The sequence below is a fragment of the Microtus oregoni genome, unplaced genomic scaffold, assembly GCF_018167655.1.
Source record: "Microtus oregoni isolate MIOR12 unplaced genomic scaffold, Mior012 000028F_ref0000031, whole genome shotgun sequence".
NCBI classification, from domain to species: domain Eukaryota; kingdom Metazoa; phylum Chordata; class Mammalia; order Rodentia; family Cricetidae; genus Microtus; species Microtus oregoni.
This window is the reverse complement of record NW_024543087.1, coordinates 16,874,684-16,900,542: the sequence shown is the minus strand read 5'-3', so window position 1 is coordinate 16,900,542 and position 25,859 is coordinate 16,874,684. Positions and strand designations below refer to the sequence as shown.

The 25,859-nt window shown below is 40.9% G+C and overlaps 1 protein-coding gene across 4 annotated transcripts in view; it reads right to left on the bottom strand.

Annotated features, from left to right (window-relative positions):
• Dock3 (dedicator of cytokinesis 3) overlaps nucleotides 1–25,859 on the bottom strand; it is a 465,111-nt gene that overhangs the window by 42,354 nt on the left and 396,898 nt on the right. For all 4 annotated transcript variants that reach the window (XM_041676723.1, XM_041676726.1, XM_041676724.1 and 1 more), the window contains exons 28-35: nucleotides 19,460–19,554; nucleotides 17,049–17,124; nucleotides 16,571–16,671; nucleotides 16,269–16,327; nucleotides 13,097–13,245; nucleotides 3,858–3,943; nucleotides 807–833; nucleotides 593–688 (exon numbers count right to left, since the gene is read on the bottom strand). In XM_041676723.1, the coding sequence (XP_041532657.1) occupies nucleotides 593–688; nucleotides 807–833; nucleotides 3,858–3,943; nucleotides 13,097–13,245; nucleotides 16,269–16,327; nucleotides 16,571–16,671; nucleotides 17,049–17,124; nucleotides 19,460–19,554 (689 nt within the window). The remainder of the gene's footprint in view (nucleotides 1–592; nucleotides 689–806; nucleotides 834–3,857; nucleotides 3,944–13,096; nucleotides 13,246–16,268; nucleotides 16,328–16,570; nucleotides 16,672–17,048; nucleotides 17,125–19,459; nucleotides 19,555–25,859) is intronic.

Below are 25,859 nucleotides of genomic sequence, written 5' to 3'. Positions count from 1 at the left end.
GTGTAGACCAGACTGGCCTGGAATTCAGAGATTTATCTGCCTCTGCCTCTTGAGTGTTGGGGCGAAAGGCATGTTCCACCATACCCAGCAGGGTTTTATTTTGTTCTTTTGTTTTTGTTATGTTTTGCTTTTTCAAGGTAGGATTTCTCTGTGTAACAGCCCTAGCTGCCCTGGAACTCATTCCGTAGATCAAGCCGTAGATCCTCCTGCCTCTGCCTCCTGAGTGCAGGGATTAAAAGGGTACACTAGCACCACCTGGCTGACAGTTGCTGTTTTAATACTTACGTATTTTTATGTGTCTGAGTGTTTTGCCTGCCTATATGAACATGTATCATGCGTGTAGCTGGTACTCACAGAAGGCAGAAGTGGGCATTGGATATTGTTGACTTGGAGTCAGAGCTAGGTATAAGTTGTCATGTGGGTACTGGGAACTGAAAGCAGGCCTTCTGCAAGAGCATCAAGTACTCTTAACTCCTGAGCCATTTCTCCAGTCCCCGGTGCACTCTTAAGTTTTAAAGTCAAGTGAATATCCGTGTAGAAGAGAATACTTTATTAGAGGAGAGTTTACAAAGGTTTCAAACTAAGAAAATACCTGTAGTCCAGAAGGCGTTCCATGAGGCGGGTGACTGAGGTAACAAAGGAAATGCCAGTCTCACGCCATGTTTCCTGTTCAACCTTCTCCAGAAGGCTGTTGGAAGAAGAGAACATAATTCATGAGCCTTCCTTGATGACAACAGTGAGGGCCAAGAACCTGTGGAGGCTGTGAGACATCTGGAGACAGGAGACTTGCCACACTGTAGTCTTACCTGGGGTAGGGCCCAAACAGCTGGGTTCTACTCCATGCAGCAGAAAGCAAAGACAAGGATATTATTGAACTGGCAGCATCAAATAAACATATCTCCCATTTCCCTGTTCATGTTCCTAAAGATGTCACTGAGGCGGAGGTGAGAGGCATATGCTGTAAGGTCTATTCTAAGGAACACATGAGCTAAGAGACATGGTGAGATGCATTTTCAGTAAACACATAAAACTACCTCTTCCCATAAATCAAAGATCCCCACAAGCCTCAGGGGCCCAATATGAGGGACAGAGAACAAATTTGGGAGCTATACTCTGTCATCGCCTTGGTCAAGGGAAGCTTCCAAAAAACACGTGATAAAGACAAAAGCTTAATGGACAGGTCATTTAAAAAATCAGATAACATCATATTTCTGTCACTCTGAGGCAGCTTTTGGTTTGTCCAAGAATATTCAAACTCCCTGGCTTTAAGGTAGGCTGACATCCCATGTGCGTCTTCCAGGAGGGGATCACCTGCATTGTTTCCTCTTGCTCTAGTAAGGAGCTTAGGTCTGGATCTCACCCCACACAACTCTATGATTCTTTAAAAGCACGTTTCTCTTTCTGCCTTCTGAAGAGTTATCTTGAGTTGGCTGACTGGGGACCAGCCCTGGGGACGCAAACAGCTTGACTGCTGTTACACCTTTTGTCTACATTCACTGCTCCCTGTTCAGAACAGATACCTGGGCCAGAGGCTCAGGGAAAGAGAGGCTTTCTGTGATCACATTGCTCTAGCATTAACTTGTGTGGACGGGACACTGCACTACTTCCTAACTGTTCCCTGGACATTGGGAAGAGGTGCTCTATGAGCACACAAGCATGGGAAGTGCTGATTGCTCCTTTAACTGAATCTTCTCTAAATTAGTCTACACACATTTTTATCACCCCAAAACCTACAAAACATCACCCCAAGTTAAAACTATGAAAGGCTGCTCCATGGTATCAGTAGATCTCAGGTCTCAAACTGACTTTAAAAGCATTTACAAACACAATTTGGAGAGGTAATTAGTTAATTGTGAGCTATTTTTAAACTTTTTTCTTTGTAATAAAGTCATTTGCTAGTAGCCAACAAAGAGAATTCAATATCTTTCTTCCACAACTGGAAACACTTGTTAAAAGAGATACACTGGAAGATGAATACATTTCATCAGACATTTCAAATAAAATTCTTATGACTCATCAAGGAACAAAGCAGACATAGTGACCAGAAAGAATTCCCCTCTTGAAACTGTAGCTGTTGGTCCTCCCTTCAGAAGTGCCTTTTGCTGGTCAGCTGTGCCAGCATTTCCTTGAGCCCAGTCTCACAACTTCTAAGAAGAAGGGGAGGACAATCCCCACGCTGCAGCCCTTGCAAGTGTGTTGTCGGCATCAAGTCTACAAGTCAACTTACAAAGTTTTTGAAGTTTAAAATGTTTAAAATTACTGGTAGTGCCTATAAATTTTGTTAAATTTGACATTTTGATATGATAAGATTAATAGAGTACACAAAGAAATTATGTTATGAAACAATTATATTTTAATTAAACGTACTAATTTTCTATGATTAAGTCTATATTATGGATCTGACATAGCCAATGGTACTTTTGCAGTAACTGCTAATATAAATAACTCAGATTCTTAAATAAAAATATCAATACATTTTATATACTGCAAAATTCTAAGTAATGTCTCATGAGGCCTGATGGCCTTTATCAACTTAAAAAAGAAATTATTAAAATGATAGGTCTGTCCTCCTGAATATTAACCTTCATCAGGCGATGAAAGGAGACAGAGACAGAGACCCACTTTGGAGCACTGGACAGAAATCTCAAGGTCCAAATCAGGAGCAGAAGGAGAGAGAGTACGAGCATGGAACTCAGGACTGCGAGGGGTGCACCCACACACTGAGACAATGGGGATGTTCTACTGGGAACTCACCAAGACCAGTTGGCCTGGGTCTGGAAAAACCTGGGATAAAACCAGACTCGCTGAACATAGAGGACAATGAGGACTACTGAGAACTCAAGAACAATGGCAGTGGGTTTTTGATCCTACTGCATGTACTGGCTTTGTGGGAGCCTAGGCAGTTTGGAGGCTCACCTTACTAGACCTGGATAGAGGTGGGTGGTCCTTGGACTTCCCACAGGGCAGGGAACCCTGATAGCTCTATGGGCTGACAAGGGAGGGGAACTTGATTGGGGGAGGGGGAGGGAAATGGGAGGTGGTGGCGGGGAAGAGACAGAAATCTTTAATAAATAAATAAACGGAGGAAAAAAAATAAAGCAAGGATTTGCTAGCTAACTCACAATAAAAAAAATGATAGGTCTGAGAGAACTTTGGTATCATTTGGTATAGCCAGATCATTTTATAAAAAGGAAAATGGCCTAGAGAGTTGTGCGGCTTATTCAATAACCTGGGCAGTGTTTATCAAGCTGCAATATTTCCTGGAAGAGAATGCATAATTTGCCTCCCAGAAATTCCAGAACTGAACCCTAAACTGAATAGTCCCTAGGGCTATTCGTCCGCCAGGATGTAGGGAATGCTATGAAGCTATACAATGGTGTCTTGTAGCAAACCCAGGAGCTGAAATTATTCATGGCTTCATCCATCTTCAGTTAACCATGACAATCCCTAAGAGTGCTTTCTTTCTTCTTTTTTTTTGGTTTTGTGTTTTTCGAGACTAGGTTTCTCTGTGTGTAGCGTTGGCTGTCCTGAAACTTGGTCTGCAGACCAGGCTTGGCCTCAAACTCACAGAGATCTCTGTCTTCCATGTGCTGGGATTAAAGCCACAAACACCAGGTTAACACCAACACCATACACCCAGAGCGGAGGACTGAGCCCAGTACCACTGAGCTAAACCCCCAACCCCACTTGATTTCTTATAGATAGAGAGTGACTACTGCCACCACCAGAGAAAATAACTGGGTCTCTCCTGGCACCCAACCTCTGAAGTCTATCCAGTGAAGGCCTCGTCTCTACCCTTCACTGGCCCACACTGCCCCTTCTCCCAACATGGGGCTTTTGGGGAAGGAGCAGCTTACAGCAGGCTGAAGAGTTCCCTGTAGCTCTCATCACCTTTCCCTTCTGACACCATGCTGTCCAGCTTGTCAATCAGCTCAGCCTCCACCTAGAAGGAAGCAGAGACTTCATAAGCTCAAATAAGCTCAGAGAGAGAAGGAAAATTTCCAGTCTCATGCCTATGTAAGGATCATGGAAAACTATCATATATATATATATATATATATATATATATATATATATATATATATATATATATATATTATCATAGTTGCAAGTAAATCCCAGCAAAGACAGGGTCTGGCCCATGTATCAGGAAAAACCTTGTCTTCTGAACCAGAGACTAGACGGCCCAGGGACCTATAGTAAAGCTGTTCTAGCAATAAAATGACTCCTAGTGGCATTCTGCTACACTCATAGGTCAGGGTCTTGCTCAGCATCAGTGAAGCTTCTGCCTGCAGCAGACGGGAACAAAGATGGAGACCACAGTCAGACATCATACAGAGAGTGACAGATCTTTGAATCCTCAGCCCTAAATGGATATCTCCATCAAATCCTTTCCCTTGAAGACCAGGGAACTTCTGGAAGAGGATGGAGGACACCAAGAAAACAAGGCTCTCTATCTAAATCAACAGGATCCACACACATATGAACTCACAGAGACTGAGGCAGCAAGTACAGTGCCTGCATTGGTCTGTACCATGTTCTCTGCATATATATTATGGCTTCCAGTTTAGTGTTTTCATGGGACTCCTGATGTGTGAACGAGTGGGTCTCTGATTCTTCTGCCTTCTCTTGGTCTCTCTTTTCCTTCTGTTTGCTTGTCTTGTCCAACTGTAATGTGTTAGTTTTTGTTTTACCTTATTACAGCTTATTTCACCTTATTTTATTGATAAACCTTAGAAACCTATTATTTTCTAATAAGAGACAGAATTGGAGTGGGTCCAAATGGGAAGGTAAACCATCGTCAGGATATAGTATGTGAGAAAAAAATCTATTAGCAACAAAAGGAAAATAAACAAACTTGGCACCTTGCTTAGGAAGGCTTTTCATTCTGACTTATGTATGTAAATGTTTCAGATAACCATTTCCTATCTAAGAGCTAAAGATGAAGACTCCTTCAGAAAAAAATATTTCAGATCTAAAAGAGAGAGGCCTTCATCAAATGTTCCTCTTTTTAAGATACAGTATTTTTATTAATCTTCTGAGAATTTCATATTCACATACAATTTATTTTGATCATATTCACCTTTCCATTCTGCCCCCTAAGAACTTCTGGATCCATCCCTTAGGTCCCTCCCTTAAATAATCCATTAAACCCAATGTGCTACTCATATATGTATGGACGTGGGGTCATCCTCTGGAGCACAGGTGACCTATCAGGCTACATTTTTTTTGTTTGTTTTTTTGTTTTTTGAGGCAGGGTTTCTCTGTGTAGCCTTGGCTGTCCTGCAACTCACTCTGTAGACCAGGATGGCCTCAAACTCAGAATCTGCCTGCCTCAGTGCAACATGAATTCTAATTGTTCTTAATAAAAACTCAGAATCAGATAGAGAGGTGAAAACTGAGAGATCAGAGAAGCAGAGCGGCCAGACACTAGAGTTCTTACCTCTACCAATGCTCAGACCAAAAGGACAATCCTGTCCTCAGACTGCATACTCAGACTGACTGCTGCTCAGACTGCAATGAGCTCCTGTCTCTTTTGCCTTCTATTCCTCTCTCCACCCAGTCATATCACTCTTATTGCCACCTCCCTATTGCTGGGATTAAAGGCACGTGACTCCCAAGTATTGGGATTACAGGTGTGAGCCACCACTGCCTGGCCCTGTTCCTCTTTGAGACTGGATCAACCTAGTGTAGCCCAGAGTGGCCTTGAACTCCAGAGTGCTGGGATTGAAGGTGTGTGCTACCACTTCTGGCCCCTAGAGGTTTAGCTCTGCACTCTGATCTTCAAGCAAACTTTATTTGTTAAAACACAAACAAAATATCACTACACCTCTGCCTCTGGAATTAAAGGAGAATGTGCCCTTCAACCCCACCAGGGCTCTAGGCTACACCCTTAAAGTAAACAGACTCTCCCTTTTCTAGCAGCCACCAACCAATAGTTCCTCAGCTATGGAGTGCGACTCAGACTCATAAGCCACTTCCTCTTCCATGTTGGAAAATTGACAGGCTTGATCTTATATTATATAGGTCTTGTGTAGACAGCCATTGATGCTGTGAGTTCATGAATGTAACAGGCCTATCATGCCCAGTCTTCCCTGCCACCTGACTCTTACAATTTTTCTGCAATGCTCCCAAATATCTCTCTCTCCTCTCCTCTCCTCTCCTCTCCTCTCCTCTCCTCTCCTCTCCTCTCCTCTCCTCTCCTCTTCTTCTTCTCTCTCTCTCTCTCTCTCTCTCTCTCTCTCTCTCTCTCTCTCTCGCCTTGGTTGTCATAGATCTACTCTGTAGACCAGGGCGGTCTCAGATTCACAGAGATCCATTTGCTTCTGCCTCCTCAGTGCTGGGATTAAAAGTGTATGCCACCCCCCCAGCTGTTTATATATTTTTTAATATTTATAATTTTGTGTGTGATTGGGATTTATAGGTGGAGGTTAGAGAACAATCTGCAAGGAGTCAGTTCTCTCCTTCTACTGTGTGGGTCCTGGAAACCTTTAGACTATCTGAGCCTTTCTACTGGCTTCAAATATTTCTTGGTTTTAAATATCCATTCAAGCCTTAGTTCCAGCACTTGGGAGTCAGAGGCAGTAATATTTTTGTGAGCGTTCCAGTCCAGCTTGTTCTACAAAGGAAGTTCCAGGATAGCCAGGACTATACAAAGAAACCTTGTCTCGAAAAAGCAGGCAGGCAAGCAAACAAACCAAAATTCACTCAAAGTAATTTACATAGACTATATCTACAGATCTGGAGAATAGGAACACAATTGAGGAATCCAGTAACCCAGGGCAGGGCCCAGTCACTGACAAAAAGTGAAGCCTTTTATCCTGAAAGTTTTTGAAGGAAATAAAGCTCATTCAAACTCAAATAATGTCAACCTCAGTAGAACAAGGGTGAACCATGCAACAAGCTTCTTTCCTTGACTGGAAGACCATACGATTGAATTATAACTAAAAATAGTCTGATGAGTCTAGAAGCCAACATTTCTCACTCCTAATCCAGAGCCATGTTTAACTCTAATTCAGTGAGGTAGCTACAAACTCCCTATGAAAATGGCCTGATATTAACAATTAATCTCTTTTCATATACAGAGGTAGTTAGTATGGGCTAGAACAGAGCAAAAGCAGGGAGGAAGCCTGCAGCAGCAGAGATACAAAGGGTACCAATATGCTTCAGCGGTCCATTGGGGTCCAAAATGTTTGTAGACTGGGTCCCTGGGTCAGTAGCCTTAATTTCACCACAGATCTTGTTAAAAATCCAGTATTTAGGTCTGTCTAAATCCAAAGGTCTAGAAACTCAGGGTGGGGGTGAAAGTCCACAAATTTGTTATAAGAAGCCTTAGACACATTCACCTATTAAAACATCTGTATCAGGCAACAAAACTAAATGACAGAAGGCTATGGAGATATTATTATCTCCGCAGAACTGATAGGGACACTTTGCTCTCCATTTGACAATCTCCTGTGACATAACAAGCTACAGAGTTCTGGATATATACCTTTCCAAATTCAGATCTCCTTATCTGTGACATAGTTGTCGTGGTAACATTCCTTTGTAGTGTCACTATGTCCTGGCTTTTGGGAAATGCTCAATAATATTAGTTTTTATTGTTATCTTCACAACCCACCATGTGCCAAGGGCCACAGTGAGCTCTGAGAAATAAAATGCACAATCATTCTGGTTCCTGGGGCACTATCATTTAGTAAGTGGGACAGAAGCAATGGCAACTAGAGTTCAGCACGGTAAGGCTCAGATACAGCTCACACAGAAACACTAGTCTGAGTTTTGAGATCTCAACAAAGAGCCAAGTTTCAAGAAATAGTGCTATAAAAACTTAATTGTTTTTATTCTTTGTGCTGATTATATTTATGCCAACTTTACATGAACTAGAATTATTTGGGAAGTGGGACCTCAAATGAGAAAATGACTCCATCAGATTGGCCTGTAGGCAAATCTTGGGGCCATTTTCTTAAGACTGATGTGGGAAAGTTCACTATATGCAGTATCATCCCTGAGTATCCTAGGCTGTATAAGAAAGCAAGCTGAGGTCCTTGGATGTGTAAGAAAGCAAACTGAGCAAGTCCTGGGGAAAAAGCCAGTAAGCAGAACCCCTCCATGATCTCTGATTCAGTTCCTGCCTTGCTTCATTAAGTTCCTACCTTGGCTTCCTCCAGTAATGGACTACGATTAGAATGTGTAAATCAAAACCACTCTTTCCAAGATGCCTCTGATCAATGTATCTTTAGTGCAGCAATAGGAAGCAAACTAAGATATTCTTTGACACAGTGATCCTAGGTTGAGAAATCTACCTAAGAAAAGAACAGAGGAGGAGTAAAGTGGTAAAGTGCTTGCTGTGCAAGCATGATGCTCTGAGATCCACTCCAGAACTATGTAAAGAGCTGGGTGAGGTGGAGAACAATGGCAGTCACTGGGGCTTCCTTGCTGGCCAGCTGAGACTATTCAGTGAGCTCCAGGTCAGTGAGATTTCTTACTCTGTCTCTAATCAACCAACCAACCAACCAACCAACCAACCAACCAACCAACCAACCAAGGTATATGGTTCCTGAGGAATCACATTTGAAGTTGACCTTTGGTTTCCACATGGATGTGTGCCCACCTGACATGCATTTACATATACTCACACAAAGGAAAAATGGAATAGATGCTTTTGACAATTTTAACCACAAAAATTTGAAATGAATCTAAGTTATTAAGAACTTGACTAAATACACTACAGTGGAAGAACTCTAAAGATATAGCGGGGTAAAGAGGAGCAGTAAGTGACACAGAGGCAGTCATGGCAAGTTGTTGCCAACACTGGAAATTACACAACAATATATTCAACCATTCCCTTTTTGAAAATAGAAATCTATGTGTAGGGTGTAGTCCTAATGGGGACCATTGCTACTCATCTCGTATGCTTTTGGTTTTGTTCTAACTCTCTAAAACTTCAGCTAAGGTATAAATTTTACCTTGAGATCTGTAAAAATATTGAGTAAGATTATAAATCTGAAAAATCTGTAACACTGGGGTTGATAGTTAAAAATCTGTACTCAGGTAATCTTAAAGGAACCATACGGTTTGATGCCATTTTGGGATAAATCAACCAAGGAGGAAACAACTCCTCCAAGCCATGAAGCCCAACCAGATGGCTTCTCCACTATTTTCTATTATAGTAGTGAACCTCCCGCTTGTCAACTTCAACCAGCAGTCCCTTCTCTTTCTTTCCCTCTCTGGTTTCCCTTTCTCCTCAGTGTCAGGCTGCCCACCAAATCAGGGCTGAATGTGTGGTGTTAAAGCAGAGTACTCAACCTTCATGTATAAGACCTTGCTCTATGTTAACCAACTGGGCATCTAATTTATTACCCAATCCTATAACATTACTTTTCATGATGTTTATATAATTCTTGCCAACAATCTTCTCACAGAGGAGTGCAGGCTAGTCTGGGACCAGCCTAGGATCCATGTAGAAGAAATCAACCAAGCTGATGACACCCACCCAGAATTACAATACTCCAGGGATCCTAGCTAGGAATAGATTTTTAACTTTCCTCCTGAGTGATCTCCACAAGTATGCCCTTAAGGTAGTAAATTATAAAAAAATCCAAGAGGTCATACAGGACAAACACAAAGCCCACCTTACAAAGATCTCTTATAATATACCAATCTGGATCCTTAGACCCCTGATGGGAAGCAATTCCTTATGACCTACTTCTTATCCCAAAGGTAGGGCCAAACTTAAAAATCAAGAGAGAGGACCCCTGATTCCACAGACCAAAGACTCTGCCCTAGAAGAGATGAAAAAGTCCCAAGCCAAAAATACCTGGTGCTAGCAAAGTCCTTTTGCCTGGCCACAGCAACTGCCGAGGCTTTTTGGTCTCTTTAAAGCCTGAGTAATGTGGGATTCCCCTCTGTATGTTGTGAATATCATTGGTTAATAAAGAAACTGTCTTGGGCCTGCAGAGAAGAATAGCAGTGGGTGGGGAAAACAAAACTGAATGCTGGGAAAAAGGAGGTGGAGTGAGAGAGAAGTCATGGAGCCACCACTGGAGACAGATGCACTGAAACTTTGCTGGTAGGCCATGACCTCGTGGTGATGCACAGATTAATGGAGATAGATTAAATTAAGATGTAAAAGCTAGCCAATAAGAAGCTAGAGCTAATGGGCCAAACAGGGATTTAAATAATATAGTTTCTGTGTGATTATTTCAGGAGTCTGGGCAGCTGGTAAAACAAAGAAGCAGCCTCCTACAACACCTGAGAATCTCTGCACTCCTGTTTCAAACACGGTCAGGAGGGTCACTGGGCCCAGGCCTGTCTGAACCCATATAACCTATCCTAACCATGTTCACAGTGCCATCTAGAAGGGTATTGGTGTGTTGACTGCCCCCATGTACCTCACAGTATGAGGACATTAATCCAGATTGCCCTTTATATGACCTCCTTGGTCTGGCCATGAGTAACTCAGGGGCTGGGCTCCCTTGGCCTGACCACCACCATCTCTGAAAGGGAGTTTTGGTTAGTTATCATAGTGATCTATCTCCTTCCTTCTGGACAGCAGGCCCATTTTTTAGTCCTGATGAAGTTCTGGGGACCCACCTCTCTTTCTCATTTCTCTATTGTTGGAGTAGGGGACAGTCTTACCAGGCTCTGATGTGGAATTCCCCTCTGTATGCTGTGAATACCATTGGTTAATTAAAGACTGCTTTGGGCCTGTGGAGGGCAGAATATAGGTAGGCAGGGAAAAACTAAGCTGAATGCTGGGAGGAAGAAGGGCAGAGTCAGAGAGAAACCATGGAGCCACCACCAGAGACAGGAGAGCTGAAACTTTGCTGGTAGGCAACAACCTCATGGTGATGCATAGTATAATGGAGATGGTTAAACTAAGATATAAGAACCAATAAGAAGCTAGAGCTAAAGGGTCAAGCAGTGATTTTCTGTGTGATTATTTTGAGTCTAAGCTAGCCGGGCTGCCGGGAAGAACAAGAGGCCTCCTTGCAACAAGGCTCATGAAACCAAACCATTTAGTTGTATCTTTAAAAGTATCCCCCTAACCTATTCCTTCCTAGTGGTACTAATCTGCTCTAACCCTTTGATGCAAAGGGACCTCCCAGCCAAAGTAGGTGCCTCTATTTCTTTTGTTCCCCTCATCTGCTTGACCCCAGGCTCACTAGCTTTTCTCCTCCTCTTTTTCCTCCAAACCACATGATCTGACACACCCTTTCTCTTAGCAGCCTCTCAGGTAGATCCCTGGGTATGGGACACTCAAACTACAGTCAAACATCAGCCCCTCACATCATCAACTATAAAACCTCACCAAATATATAACTCAGATTCAACACCCACTTTCTCTCCAAAACCTTAGTGGATTTAAGCCCCTTATCGCTTACCTCTTAAAAAAGAATCTTCTGCTTCCCATTTTTCCCCTTAATATCCCCATACTCGCAGTTTTTAACCAATGGAACCTGCCATTTGGCTCAGGATCTCCAATTTATCAACTCAGCAGTAGTTCCCCTTCACCCCATAAGACCCATGAAATTCTTAACATTTCAAAATGACTCAAGTTGCTGATTTAACTCTTGATGTGTGCAGATCATTTGTTTCTGCTGGCTTCCACTACCCATCATATTTAGTTCCAAATTCTTCAGCTGCTTCTTCCCTCCACCTTCTCTAACCATCCATCTCTTCTTGCTTACTTGTCCTCTCTGGCTCCTGGAGCCTGCTATGCCTTCCAGGGCCCCACTATGTAGGCACCTCTCTATTTATTAAGATACTTTCTCTTCTTTCTCTATTAGAATCCTCCCTGTTTTGTGCCCTCTTCCCCTAGGAGTTGCTTAAGGCCCATGGCTAACCCTTCTTGGTCTCTGTGACCTTGTCATTCTTGTCTCTCAGCTCCCACTTGGAGCTTATAGAAGCTCCCTCCAGAGTTCATTTTTTGAACCTTCTTCTCTTCCTCGATGGGCTTCATTTCATTAAAGCCTCGCTCTAGCCTCAGCACAGTTCAGATGGCCAAAATTGGCATGCTCAACTTTCAATGATGATAGCTTCTGTCACTGCACAAACACATGATCCAAAAATCTATCATATCTGTTGTTTCTCCTCTATGTCTTCTTATCTGTACCTGTCTGGGATAACGCATAGATGTTTATTGTGTGAGAGACCCTCACCCCTAACCAACATCCCATCCTAATATGGTCAGGAATGTGCTCTGTATCAGGCTGGTAAAGGCTGATTCAGTTTGCTATAACTCCTTTGTTCATCTCTCCTTCACTGGGGCTTATCACTTATGCCTATTTTCTCTATTTTTGTATGATAATTCCTGCCCTGAAAACAAAAAATCATAAAAAACAGGGTTTATGGTAGACTTTTAAAAACAGTAATTGTTTAATAAGGTATTAAAGCTACACCTCCATGTACTCATTTAGGAATGTACCCCGTGCTGGTGGCTGAACTTTTTTAACACTTCAACCAGACCATTCTCATAGTGGGACAGCTCACAAGCAGGTTGTCAAAAGGAGATCCTCATCCCTGTAACACCAATCAGCTTCTAAGACAACTGTCCCCTATGCTTGCCTTTCCTATGATCAAACTAGAGATTACTGCCAATGCTGGCCAGAAACTTAGGGAGGCTCTGAAAAGTCATCTGGTCTGGCTCCAGCCTTACAAATCCCTGGGTCACATGGTAGAGGAAGGACAGCATGCTCCCAGTACTCTTTTCTTAGGGAAACTAGGAGAGTTCAGTCTCTGTTGTTCTTTTCAGAGAGTTCTTAACATGTTTATCCCTTTCCTCTAATTCTATTGTTTGCTTATTTGTCTTTGAAAAAAGTTACTGCTATGTAGTCCAGGCATTAGTACTTGCTATGTAGTTCAGGCTGGCCTCAAACTCATAGCAATTTTCCTGAATGTTAGGATCTGGTCTCTAGCTTGATGATGAAAATTTGCATATCAGTTGCTATCAGTGAGTCATATATAAACTCTAAAGCAGGATTTAAGATAGTTACTTCCCTATTAGAACCATGGCCAAGCCATTTGGACTACCTGCCTGATACAAATAGGTTAATTTCAGAGGAGAGGACAACAAACACTGAAGTTATCATTTTACCTGCTTGAAGTTGCCATTTTTCCTCTGTTCCCAGTCCATCATGTCATGAAAGATAGGAATCATGATATTCCGAACTTCTGGCTGTGGGACCAGTGTCACACCCAGAAAAGGACCGATCATTCCCGGAATAAAGTGGATCTTATGTTCACCTGATCAATAAAACCCAACAAATATTACTTCTTTCTTGCTTTGTTTCTTACATGGAAAATACGTAAGTGGGGTCAAGCACATATTACAATTTATAGTGGAGTTAGGAATCTAGGCTTAGTGGTGGTACAGTGTTTGCCTAGCATGTGCGAGGTTCTGAGATAGATCTGAATTTCTCAGTACTGAAAAAGTCAAACTAACATACTCCACCTTCAATTGTTCATTTATACTAGAAATTTACAAGGGTAAAAGGTGATTTATTCTATGGTTTTTGAGATACTCCCTCTGCTTTTTAAATTTTTATTTTATTATTTTTAAAATCATTTAAAAACATTTATCATTTTATTTTATGTATATGAGTGTCTTACCTGAATGTATGCCTGTGTGCCATGTGGGTACCTGGTACTAGATACCAGATGGTGTCACTTAATATCAGGTGCCAGAAAAAGGCATCTGATCCCCTGGGAAACAGAGTTAAAGATGGTTGTGAACCATGAAGTTGGTGCTTCGAGTCAAACCTGGGTCCTCTGGAAGAGCAGTCAGTGCTCTTAAGTGCTATGGCATCCCTCTAGCTCACTCCCTCATCTTTTTAGAGTTTTAAATGAACTGGTCTAGTCAATTTGAAACATGTTCAAAGAGCACAAAATTGCTTTTCAAAAAATTTCCTGTAAAGTTTTATTAACTACCCTAAAACCTTCAGAGCAAGGAAAGAGCTTACATTCTACAGATGAGTGATGTGCTAAGAGTTTCAGACATCTACAGCTTCTGTTTAGTAAGGGAGGTCAGCATGTTTCTGCTTAAACACTCTACTTCTAGAAGGCAATTCAATGATCAGGAAGCCCAGTCCAAGGTTAAGCTACCAAATGCCTGAAGTACATGGATCCCTTAAAGGCCCACACCCATGTATGCTAAAACCCCTCTACCTAAGCTGCTAAGAGTTTACTGCATAGCTTCACCCCAATAGGCTGTCCTTCTGCCCATTCTTCACATTGTATTCTTTTGGTAGGAATATATCCACTCTGATCAGATCTGCTCACCCCACAACTTCCTTTATGAGGCCTTCTTATGGGAAGTGAAGTGAGTGATACAGCTTTTCCTCTGGTTGGTCTGTTCTCTAGTGAGTATCCGAGAACCTAGGGTCAGTCCTGAGGACTTTTGTTTGCAGTGGTGGAACAGAAAGAACCAACTTCAGATTTCCGTTTTTAGCCCTCCAGAGACTACAGAGGGAACTGTTTGCTGGTGTAGTAACTGCTACAGTCAAGGAAAGCTAGTTTTGGGGGACCAGAGAGAGACTGTTACTTCCTTCAAAAGCAATGAATGGCTTTATAAGACAAATCCAACAGCTAAAAATATTTGGCAGTATTGGGGGTTGAAACCAGGCTACTATCTTTGTTTCTTTCATTTTGGAAGCCTGTCTATGAAGTAAATGTTAGCTCTAAGATGCACTTTGCATACTCTGATCTTGGTACCTGGTATAGTTGTCAGTCTCGTCTGTTCCTAGGAATTTCAAAGTCAAGTTCAGTGTTGAAATATATATCCAAATTCTGTTGTGGGCAGGTATTAAGATGGGTAAAGCTAGAAGGACTATTTGGAAACACAACTCTACTGAGGGATGAAGAGTCCTATTGCTGTCTTACATTTTTTTTATTTTATATGCATGGGTGCTTTGTCTGCATGTATGTTAAGAGTACCATATACATGCTTAGTGCCTGCAGAGGTCAGAAGAGGGCATCAAATTCACTGGAAATGAAATTACAGGCGGTTGTGAGTCAGCATGTGGGAGCTGGGAATTGAACCCCGGTCCTCAAGAAGAGTAGCCAGTGCTTTTAACTGCTGAGTCATCTCTTTAGTGCCTTCTATTGCTATTTTACACATTACTTTTTATCTCTAGATCACAGTGAGGAAAGTTCACAGACAACCTTAAGATTCTATGACCGCCATTCCTATGGCTTAAGAGGCACAAGCTTAGCTTATATTAAATTTCATTGGAAATAACTATTTTTTTAAAAATCTTCCTGACAGAAGACTCATATCCCTCTAGAATTCCATGTGGCACAGCTAGTCATCTAGGCAACTTGAAGACTCTACCAGAAACACTGATATGACCATTTTAGATTCAAAGTAGTATCTATTAAAGGTGTTCAAAGAAAAAGCCAAAAGTCAATCTCATCTAAAGGCTCTAACTTTCATCTTTCATGATCTTTCATGTAAGTGGTATCAGACACATGATCTGGATGGATATGTCCAAAATTTATTTTGATCTTATATTAAAATCAATACTTGTCCTTGTTTTCATGTTGTGCTGTGGGATAATGCTTTTGAACCCTGTAAAGAACTGTCACTCACATTGGTTTAATAAAATGTTGATTGGCCAGTAGCCAGGCAGGAATACAGGTGGGGTGACCAGACTAGGAGAATTCTGGGAAGAGGAAAGGCTCAGTCTACAGTTGCCACCCAGACCCAGAGGAAGCAAGATGAGAATTCTGCACTGATAAAAGGTACCAAGCCACATAGCTAACATAGACAAAAATTATGGTTTAAGTTTTAAGAGCTAGTTAATAATAAGCCTGAGCAATAGGTCAAACAGTTTGTAACTAATATAAGCCTCTGTGTGTTTCTTAGGAACTGAATGGCTGTGGAACTGGGCAGGACAGAAACTTCTGTTGACAATGCTGTCTCCATGATCTACACTTCTAAGCCTGTAATGAGTAGTACAGAGGCTCTAACAGCATGGATTCCCAAACTGGAAAAAACGACTGCGTCTTTCTTTTACTCCTTAAATTTCTGTTCTTAAAATGGAGTGCACATGTCATACTAGGATCTCTTAGCCAAATTCTCCCTGCCAAGGAGGGTTTTATATACATATGCTACATTACATTATTCATCTGAGGTGCTATGTTAAAGCTGTGTGAGGATCTTTGGGGTATGAAGTGATATTCAGAAAGCTGTGGAGAATTATTAGTTCTTGTACTTTTTTATTTACCTATGCAGTATATGAAAGAAAGAATCAGTAGAAAAGACCTACCAAGATTCTGCCACATGCTGAACAGTTCATATGCCATCATCACACGCATGTCTCCATACCTGAAAATAGTAACACAGAGCCAACTGTTAATGGAGAGAGACAGGCCTGAAGATTGAATGAGGTCAGAACATCAGCACTGTTATTTCTAATGCTCTCAAAATGCTAAGACTGAACTTTTCATATTCGGCTCCTTGGAAAACCACCCATATGAGAAACTTCTGGACTTCTGAAAGAATCTGTTATAGAAAAATAGTTCCATCTGGGCAAGTAGTAGAGAGATGCACAGAAGGCATCTGTCTTACTTATCTAGAATCTTCTTCCTCTTGGCTGAAGTAATGATTTCTAGCTGAAGACTTGGCTGGTTTATGAACAGAACTGCCAGGCTAAAATAAGAATTCCACACCTAGAGAGACAGAAAAAGAATTATGTGATTGCCTAAGTCCTTAACCTTGCAGGGGGAAGTAACTAAATACATGCGTGTATCACAGAGTCCATTTTACAATCATAAATTCTTAAGAACTTTTCCCCCTTTAACTATCTGTAGAAATAGGCTTTTCCCAATTTTTGCTTTCTTGATTCTTTCTGAAGCCAACAACAGGCATCTTTATAGATGCCTGGCTCCCAGTATTTCTACCAGGGGGGCTCTCAGATCGCATTACAATAGCCATCAGCCTAGGAATCTATGGTACTATGAATATATTACTAAAGCAAAAAAGGGGTGAGTATGGACTTTAGTTTTCTAGGGTTATTGTGACAATGATGCATTTTAGGGGCTCCTACCTTGAAGTCAAAGTCTGTCTCTGTGAAATTCTTGTGCAGTGCAGAGGACAGGTACTGGACAGTAGTGACTATAATACTGCAGTGAGGAAACAAGGCATTGGGAGAATTAAAAGACCAACAGTGGCAGAGCCTAGCATCTGTTGTCTGCTTGTAGGCAATCGTCTTGAAGACAATGTGCTCTTATATAAGATGTGGCTTTAGAGGAAAGAGAAAATGGATCAACTCTACAGAAAACCAGTTTCAGAGAAATTCCTCTTAGAAGGTGAGATAGCAAAGGATGCCAGTGGGTCACTGATAACTCTTCTAAGTCTTGTTGTTCTTTAAGATTTTTTCTAGCTCAAAAAGTAATTTTTTTTAAAATTGGTGATCTTTGGATAACAACACAGATTATAATCACTTTGTAGGATTTAGAGCATAAGTTTATTATTTTACCAGAGAATAAGCGTTAACAGTGATTAAATAGTTCCTTTTGTCTTGTACTGTCTCACTGGGCTTCAGCCTTTAGAATAGAATATCACTAGAATATCAGGCTTAATCTTAGCCTGGAACATACCAAAAGTAGAAATAGGAAGTTAGTCTATGAGAATTAAGACCATGAGTTGAGGTGTAAATGAAGGGAAATGTTCTGTTAAGGGAAGGGAAGTTAAAGGGTTTTCTTAAAGAGGCCTTGGCTATGTGGCAAAGAAATTATGCTTAAGAGTGGCCACCTGATCTACCAGATAAGTATAGATGAAAAGAGTGTAAGAATGTAAGGGCACAGAGGACACCAAGAAAACAAGGCTTTCTAAACCAACATTTTCAAAGCTCATACATGAACTCACAGAGACTGAGGCAGCATGCACAGGGCCTCCATGGCCTGTAGACCCTACATCATGGGTCTATACCAGGTCCTGTGCACATATATTATGGCTTTCAGTTTAGTGTTTTTAATGGTATTCCTGAGTGTGTGAACAAGTGGGTCTCTGATTCCTGTGCCTTCTTTTGGGCTTTTTTCCTTTTAATGGTTTTCCTTCTGTTCATCATATCTGACCAACTCTAGTGTAATAGTTTTGTTTTATCTTATTATATTTTACTATTATCTCCTAGAAGCCTGTCCTTTTCTAATGAGAGACAGAAAGAGAATGAATTGGGATGGGAGGAGAAGTGGGGAGGAACCGAGAGGAGTAGAGGGAGGGGAAAACATAATCATGACACATTATGTGAAAATAACAATCTATTTTCTTTTATTTCTTTTTTAAAAAATATTTATTTATTTATTTATTTATTATGTATACAATATTCTGTCTGTGTGTATGCCTGCAGGCCAGAAGAGGGCACCAGACCTTATTACAGATGGTTGTGAGCCACCATGTGGTTGCTGGGAATTGAACTCAGGACCTTTGGAAGAGCAGGCAATGCTCTTAACCACTGAGCCATCTCTCCAGCCCCCTCTATTTTCAATAAAAAAAAGTGACCATATGGGTCTTTATACAGAAGCAAAATAGTATATAAAAGAGACTAGACTTCCAGCAGAGCAGGTGCAAGGGTACGGGTGAAAGAAAGACTACCCCTGCAGGACAGGTTGCAAAAGATAAAGTTTTCTAAGTGTAACTAAGAGATATAAATAAGAAGGATCTAGATAGAAAAACCACTATTTGAGGAAATATATGTGCAACTTCCTATCATTCTTTTGTTTTGGACAAAACATTTGCAGGTTTTAAGGAAAAAAGGCCCTATGAAGAGCTCATTTTGAAAAAAAGCTCACAGTGCTTTGCTAATATACGTAACAAGTAAGTTGACTGCATTCTATACAATGCCAACATAAAAGACAAATCAGTGAAAGAAGGCAGTAGGCTAAATAGTGAAGACCAAGTAGTCTACAGTAGACACAGAGAATGAACAAACGTCTTACTACACGTATCACTTGTCTAGTTTGCCAAGAGGAAGCACAGGTTAGAAATATGAGTGGGGCAGACATGTTAAGACAGTTTTAGCATCCCATCTATATTGCCAAAGCTCTACAGTGCTAAGAGCTTTACAGCCAAGGCTTAGGTGGAGAGTTAGCATTAGGAGGCAAGTACTGTCTGGCAGACAATACAACTCAGATCAGGAGGGGATCTTGGAATGCTGCCTAAAGCTGCAGAGCAACAGAGGCTAATGGCTCTTTCTTAGTATTATATTTCCCATCTTTAACATGTCTTTTTCTATCCACACTTCTGTAGATTCTGCTTTTTGAATTATCTTTGATTCTTTTCTTTCATTGTCTTTATGGCCAGTGGGCAAATCTTGTGGATTCTATCTCCAAACGTATTTCATATTTGTCAATTTCTCTCTTCCTCGTCTTGGTCTTAATCTTCCTCTCACTTACATATACATATTAACCCCCAGCTTGACTTAAAGCTCTATGGACGCCAGTACAGGCCTTTCCTTACTTGCTTGTCAAGAGTCTCATCACCATCCAGTCTCGAGGGAAGACACTCATCTTCATTAGGTTTCTGAACACACAGAAAATCTTCAGCAGAAATTCCTAACCACAGAAGAGAAACAATATAAGACAATGCTACTACTGCTGTCCCCAGTTCCTCAGGTGGCCCTTTCTGAAATTTCTGCTAGGAGAATATATGGTACTAGTGGGTTAGATTTGGTTCCCTCTCTGAGTTGCTTGTCTCTTACAGGTTATGTGAGAATGAATTCAGGACATTCTTCCAGACTATATGGGAAGAGAGTCAAATTTGGCAGACTCAAGACAGCTTTACATCAACTCTAGATCCACACCTAAATCTTTAAGCCCAGGGCAGACTAGCACCCGCAGAACTGTCAGACTGAGTCCACGGATATCACTCTGTAAGCAAAAGTAGAGTCTCAATCAAGCATTTGATAGTAAGAACATGCTTTTTTGAATATTAGGAACACTTTGACTGTTAAGAAAAACACTTTATGAATGGGAATGTAAAAATCCAAAAATTCCTGGGGCTGAAGTCAATGGTAGAAGGTATACTTAGCATACCCAACAGCCCGCATTTAACTCCCAATACCACCCCCAAACAAAACCCTAAAACAAAACAAAGCAAAAACCTGTAATAAATCTGTGTCCATGAAAATAATGAGGTGAATAAGACTAATTAAACAATTCAGTATTACATAATCCAAGGAGAATGTACTATCTAGCTTTGTGAACATGACAGAGTCAGCTGGAAAGAAAGAACCTTAACGTAAGTATTGCTTCCATCAGATTGTCATATGGGGAGTTTTTTTTTTAAATTAATGTTTGATGTAGGAGGGGACTATTCAGTTGTGGGTTGTGCCACCTCTGGGCTGGTCTTGGGTTACTTAAGAAAGCAAACTGAGTAAGCCATGCAGAGTAAGCCATTAAGCGGCGCTTTTCCATGGTCTCCACTTTTAGTTCCTGCCTCCAGATTCCTGTCTCTAGTTTCTGCCTTTGCTTCCCAATGATGGGAATAATGACTGTAATCTGTAAGCTAAATAAACTCCCTCCTCTCCTAAACTGGTTTTAGTTAAAATTTTATCACAATAACAAAAGCAAACAAGGACAAAAAGTTTAGTAAGGAAAAATGGATTAATCTCAGAAAAAACTGAATTTTGTTACATTTCACGCTTCCTGATTTATATTTTCTGTAATGATTGTTCTGTCTCTTTAAGAGACAAGCCATGCCCACTCCCTTCCTGCTTGCAGCCTCAGAGTCCCACTTTCTCTCTTCCTATCCCCTTTCCTTCTCTCCCCCCCCTCTTCTTTTCTCTCTTTTCCTTTCCCTCCATAATCCACCTAGGAAATGTCTAACTTTACTTTGTATGGTATATTTATCCTTCTCTCTTGCCTGCTGGCGGCAGTCACACAGTCACGTGGAGAGCTGCCGTGTGGTCTTTTGTGCCGCCCTGCTCGGGACTGGCTGCTTTTGGGACCCTGGCAGCTTGCAGCAAACCCATCTGCATGGTGTGCCTATCTGTCTGCCCCTTGCCCACCTGCCGCCCACATGGCTAGCTGTTGGGGATGCCCAGGGGACCAGTCACCTTTGGAGACCTGCTGTGTGGTGTGCCTGGGCCCTGCCCAGGACTGGCTGCTCTTAGGACCGACAGCAAATCCATTTCATTTTCTCTGTTTAGTTTAACACTCAACTATAGAACTACAGCATCCACAAAAAACAAAGACACTAGAAGCCACTGGGATAAAATAGTTTTAGAGCCTCTAAATAGCTCATTCTCTAGAGAATTGTTATTATTTGACCTGTTTGGCAGCTCCTTGGACAAGCCTATTGTCCAGGGCTTGTCTTTATTTAATTTAACTCAGAGCTTATCTAGCGATCCCCAGGACATCTGTTGAAAAAAGTCACATAATTTAACATTCTAGATACATAACACATTCACACTAGTTGGAACAAAAGAGATCTGCCAAAAAGCTTCAAGGAAAATCTGATAATGAAGTATCTATAAGGATCTGTGAAAAGATTTGATATATTCCTTAGATTCTAGAAGACTACACATGTGCTGGGCTGCTCATAATGCCAGAAAAACTCAAGAAGTCCAAATCTCTCCTCTCTGACTGAACATGAGAGGTTCTGTATAAACAAAACTCCAAAGACACAGAGCTAAAACATGCTGAATTACTAAAGGTGAGCCCAGGATACACACAGAGCCCTTAGCAAAACAGAGAGATCTATTGATTTTGAGAATCTAAGAACATATCTTTGTATTTGTTACATGATCATCAATTTAACTAATTGGAAACATCTGTGGACATTAATCCTGCCTCGAAAAACCACACACACACACACACACACACACACACACACACACACACAGACACACACTCACACACGAAGGCAGCTATTCTTTGTCTGTGTTTCGAATGAACAGTCACCTATTTGTATGCTACTCAGAAAGACTCCCACAGTGAGTTCCCCAAATCCAGAAAAGAAGACAATCTTCCTACAAATAATCCTCATCTTTTTTTTTTTATTGAGAAAAGGAGAAAAAAAAAACAAGTTAAATAATCCTCATCTTTGCTCGTCTTCCTGGAACACACTCTCCTTTCTCTCACACACTTGCTAAAGGCCGTTCACAGAGGCAATGAAGATGATGACATAGAGGTCCGGGTCCAGTTTTAGTGAGGCTCACAAGGCAGTCTGCAGATTAGGGTTCTTGGGTCCCCTTTGCAGTCTCTGACCCTGTCCCTTATTCCTTCATGGGGTCACAGAGATACGGACTCTGGGAATGGACCCCCTTTTCTAGCACCTTCCTTTCTTTTTCTTTCTTTTTTTTTTTTTTTTTTTTTTTTTTTTGTCTTCCAAGGCACCTTTTGCTTCTTGGATGCACTTGGCAGGAAATGAGGCTGCAAGAATGCCCCGCAAGCCTAGATCAAGGGTTAGGGCTTTAGAGGAGGTTGATACCTCCCCATGTTCCTGTTGTGGTCTCCTCCTCAGAATTATTTTTATAATCAGTCTTCATATTATTTAGTGCTAGTAAATAGAATATGACTGTGTTTTGAAACCCTGCTGAATTTATTTATTCTATTTTTATGAAGTAGAGTTGGGACTTATTTTATTATTATTACTACTGCTTTTTTTGAGACAAGGTTTCTCTATGGAGCCCTGACTGTCCTGGAATTCACTTTGTAGACTACGCTGGCCATGGACTCAGAGATCCCTATGCCTCTGCCTGACAAGTTCTGGGATTAAAGGTTTGTGCAACTATGCCTAGCTGGGGCTTATCACAGATATTTTAAGATGGATTTTAAGCATAAAGGTTAATAGAGAAGGGCCCCACAGAAGAAAGCATAAAGTGGGCTTCTCCAAGGAAGGATCATTGTTTACTTTTGTTAAATTTTGTTGTCATTGGATACCTTAGAGTTTACCAAATGTAAAGTCGTGCTATCTGTAGGGAGACATTTTACTTTCTTTCTAATTCACATATCTTTTACTGTTTTCCTCGACCCTAGCTACTTCAGGCACGTTCCTCAGCATTAATAACAAATATCAATGACTAAAGCAGTCACTCTTCTGTTATTGAGTATGACACTACCTATGGATTTTCATGGGTACTCTTTACCAGATCAAACATAGTCTTTTTTATTTCTAGTTTGTTGAATAATTTGTTACCGAAAATGGACGTTTATTTTACAAATTTCTTTTCTGTCATTAATAGGAAAATCATGTGTTTTTTTTTCGCCCTTGATATATCCTTGGATAATGGGATGTTCAATGTTTGACTTCTATGCGTTATGCTAATCTGACATTCGATCAATGTATTTACTCTTATATTATGTTGGTGGATTTAGATTTTATACACACACACATGCACATTATGTGTGGGTATGCGTGTGCACATGTAGGTATGGTGGTATACGGCATTGGGGATTGAACCCAGGACCTCTATACCCCTGAAATAGATACCTACTCCTGCTGTCATTTAGCTGAAGACTGTTTTTTGCTTAAATTCACAATGGGACATTTCTGATTTTTAACAATGATTTCATAAAATGACCTGGAAAATGTTCTCTTTTTGTGAAAGATTTTGGCATTCAATCTTCTTAAATTTTTGATAGAATTATCAAATTATTTAACATTCCTCGTTCATTTTCTTCTTTATATATTGATACCTGTCCAAAAATCTTACCTATTTTTACTTTATTCAAATAGCACCACTCATAAAGTACTCATAAAACAATACGTAGTGTGCAAAATCTGTGCTTTGGGACCTGCTGTGGGTTACATTAATAAAAAGCTGATTGGCTGATAGCAGGGTAAGAAGAGATTGGAAAAGACAGCCAGACAGAGAGAATGATGGGAGGAGGAAGGGGAGTGAGGAAAAAAAAAGCCAGCCAGCCGCTGAGCAAACAAAACATGTAAAGCGGATCTCTGTGAGTTCGAGACCAGCCTGGTCTACAGAGCTAGTTCCAGGACAGGCTCCAAAGTCACAGAGAAACCCTGTCTTGACCCCCCCCCCCCGCCAGAAAAAAAAAAAACATGTAAAGATGAGTCAGCAAGCCATGAGCCACAAGGCAAAGTACACACAGAAATATGGATTAATTTAAATGTAAGGGTTAGCTAATAACAAGCCTATGCTATCAACTGAGCATTTATAATTATTATAAGCCTCTGAGTGTTTGAGAGCAGCTGTGGGACAGGAAAACTTGCATCTACAGAGACCTGATGTAATATTAGAAATCTTGAGGACTAGCAAATGAATTATGATGGCTCTTATACTGTATCCAGCTCTGTCATTCAAGTCAATGGAAGGATGTTTATGTAAAGATAAGGAAAGTAGTAATAGAATTCAAGTTGTGAGCCAATCACTATGCTAAACGCATCCACACATATATATTCCTTCAACCCTTAACAACACTCTATTGTACAGTGTTTTCATTTTACAGACATAGACAGTAAAACTAAACAAAGTCCAATAGATCTGCCCTTTTCTTTTTTTCTATTTTGTTTTTCGAAACAGGGTTTCTCTGTGTAACAGCTCTGGCTGTCCTGGAACTCACTCTATAGACCAGACTGACCTGAAACTCACAGAGATCTTTCTGCCTCTGCTTCCTGAGTGCTGGGATTAAAAGTGTGCACCACCACCGCCCTGCTGGATCTGCCTTTAAAGAAATGTTTATTTGTATATGGGGGAGTGTATGTACCACAGCATGCATGTGAGGGTCAGAGGACAATTTTCTGTGGCTTAAGTCTCTTTGCTCTGAGTCAGGGCCTCTCATTTTTGCTGCTTTGCTATGTACACATATTTCTGAATGATTTTTTCCATCTCCACATCCAATCTCACCATGGGAGTACTAAGATTACAAGTCAGTGCTGCTACATCTGGCTCTTCATATAGGATTTTACAGATAGAACTAAAGCTATTGTGTGTGTATGTGAGTGTGTGTGTGTGTGTGTGTGTGCGTGATCCCTGCATTCTTACATTGAAAGTGAGATGGCGAGATAGGAGAATCCCTGGAAGGTCATGCATCAGATACCATAGTGTACACAATGAAGATCAAGGATTGACACTGAAGTTTTCCTATAGTCCCCAGGCATGCCATGATACATGCATGCTTCCTCCCCACACATATACACATATCTCTTACAGACACACACATACACACAAAGATAAAAAGTATATCAATGATATCTAAATAATGCTGTCATAAAGAGCACATGAACAGATTCCTTCCATATTTAATGTGGTACACTGAACATGTTCTCTTAATTATGTATCTCTTCAAATTTTAAAAGTGACAGTCAAGAAAATGAAATACAGGGATTCACAGAGACAAAACAGGAGAGAATACAATAATCAAATGAACTGAACAAATATGAAAAACTTTAAAAGGAAGAAATCGGGGTTGAAGAGATGGTTTTCTAGTTAAGAGCACTTACTACTCTTCCACAGGATCCAATTCTGTTCCCAGCATCTATGTAGGGCAGCTCACAAAAACCTTCAGTGCCAGCTCCAGGGAATCTAATACCTCTAGTCTCGGAGGGCACCTGTATGCATATGCAAATACTTCCCCTAACACATAATTCAAAATAAAAAAAATTGTCAGGCGATCTTATCTGCTTCCAATTTCCAGGTGGATCTATCTGTTTTTCTTTGGGTTCATCTTATTACTTAGCTTCTCTGGGATAATGAACTAAAGGCTCAGTGTCCTTTGTTTATGGCTAGTATCCATTAATGAGTGAGTACATACCATATTCATCTTTTTGGGTCTGGGTTATCTCACTCAGGATAGTGTTTTCTAATTCCATCCATTCACATGCAAAATTCAAGATGTCATTGTTTCTTTACCACAGAGTAGTACTCTAATGTATAGATGTGCCACACTTTCTT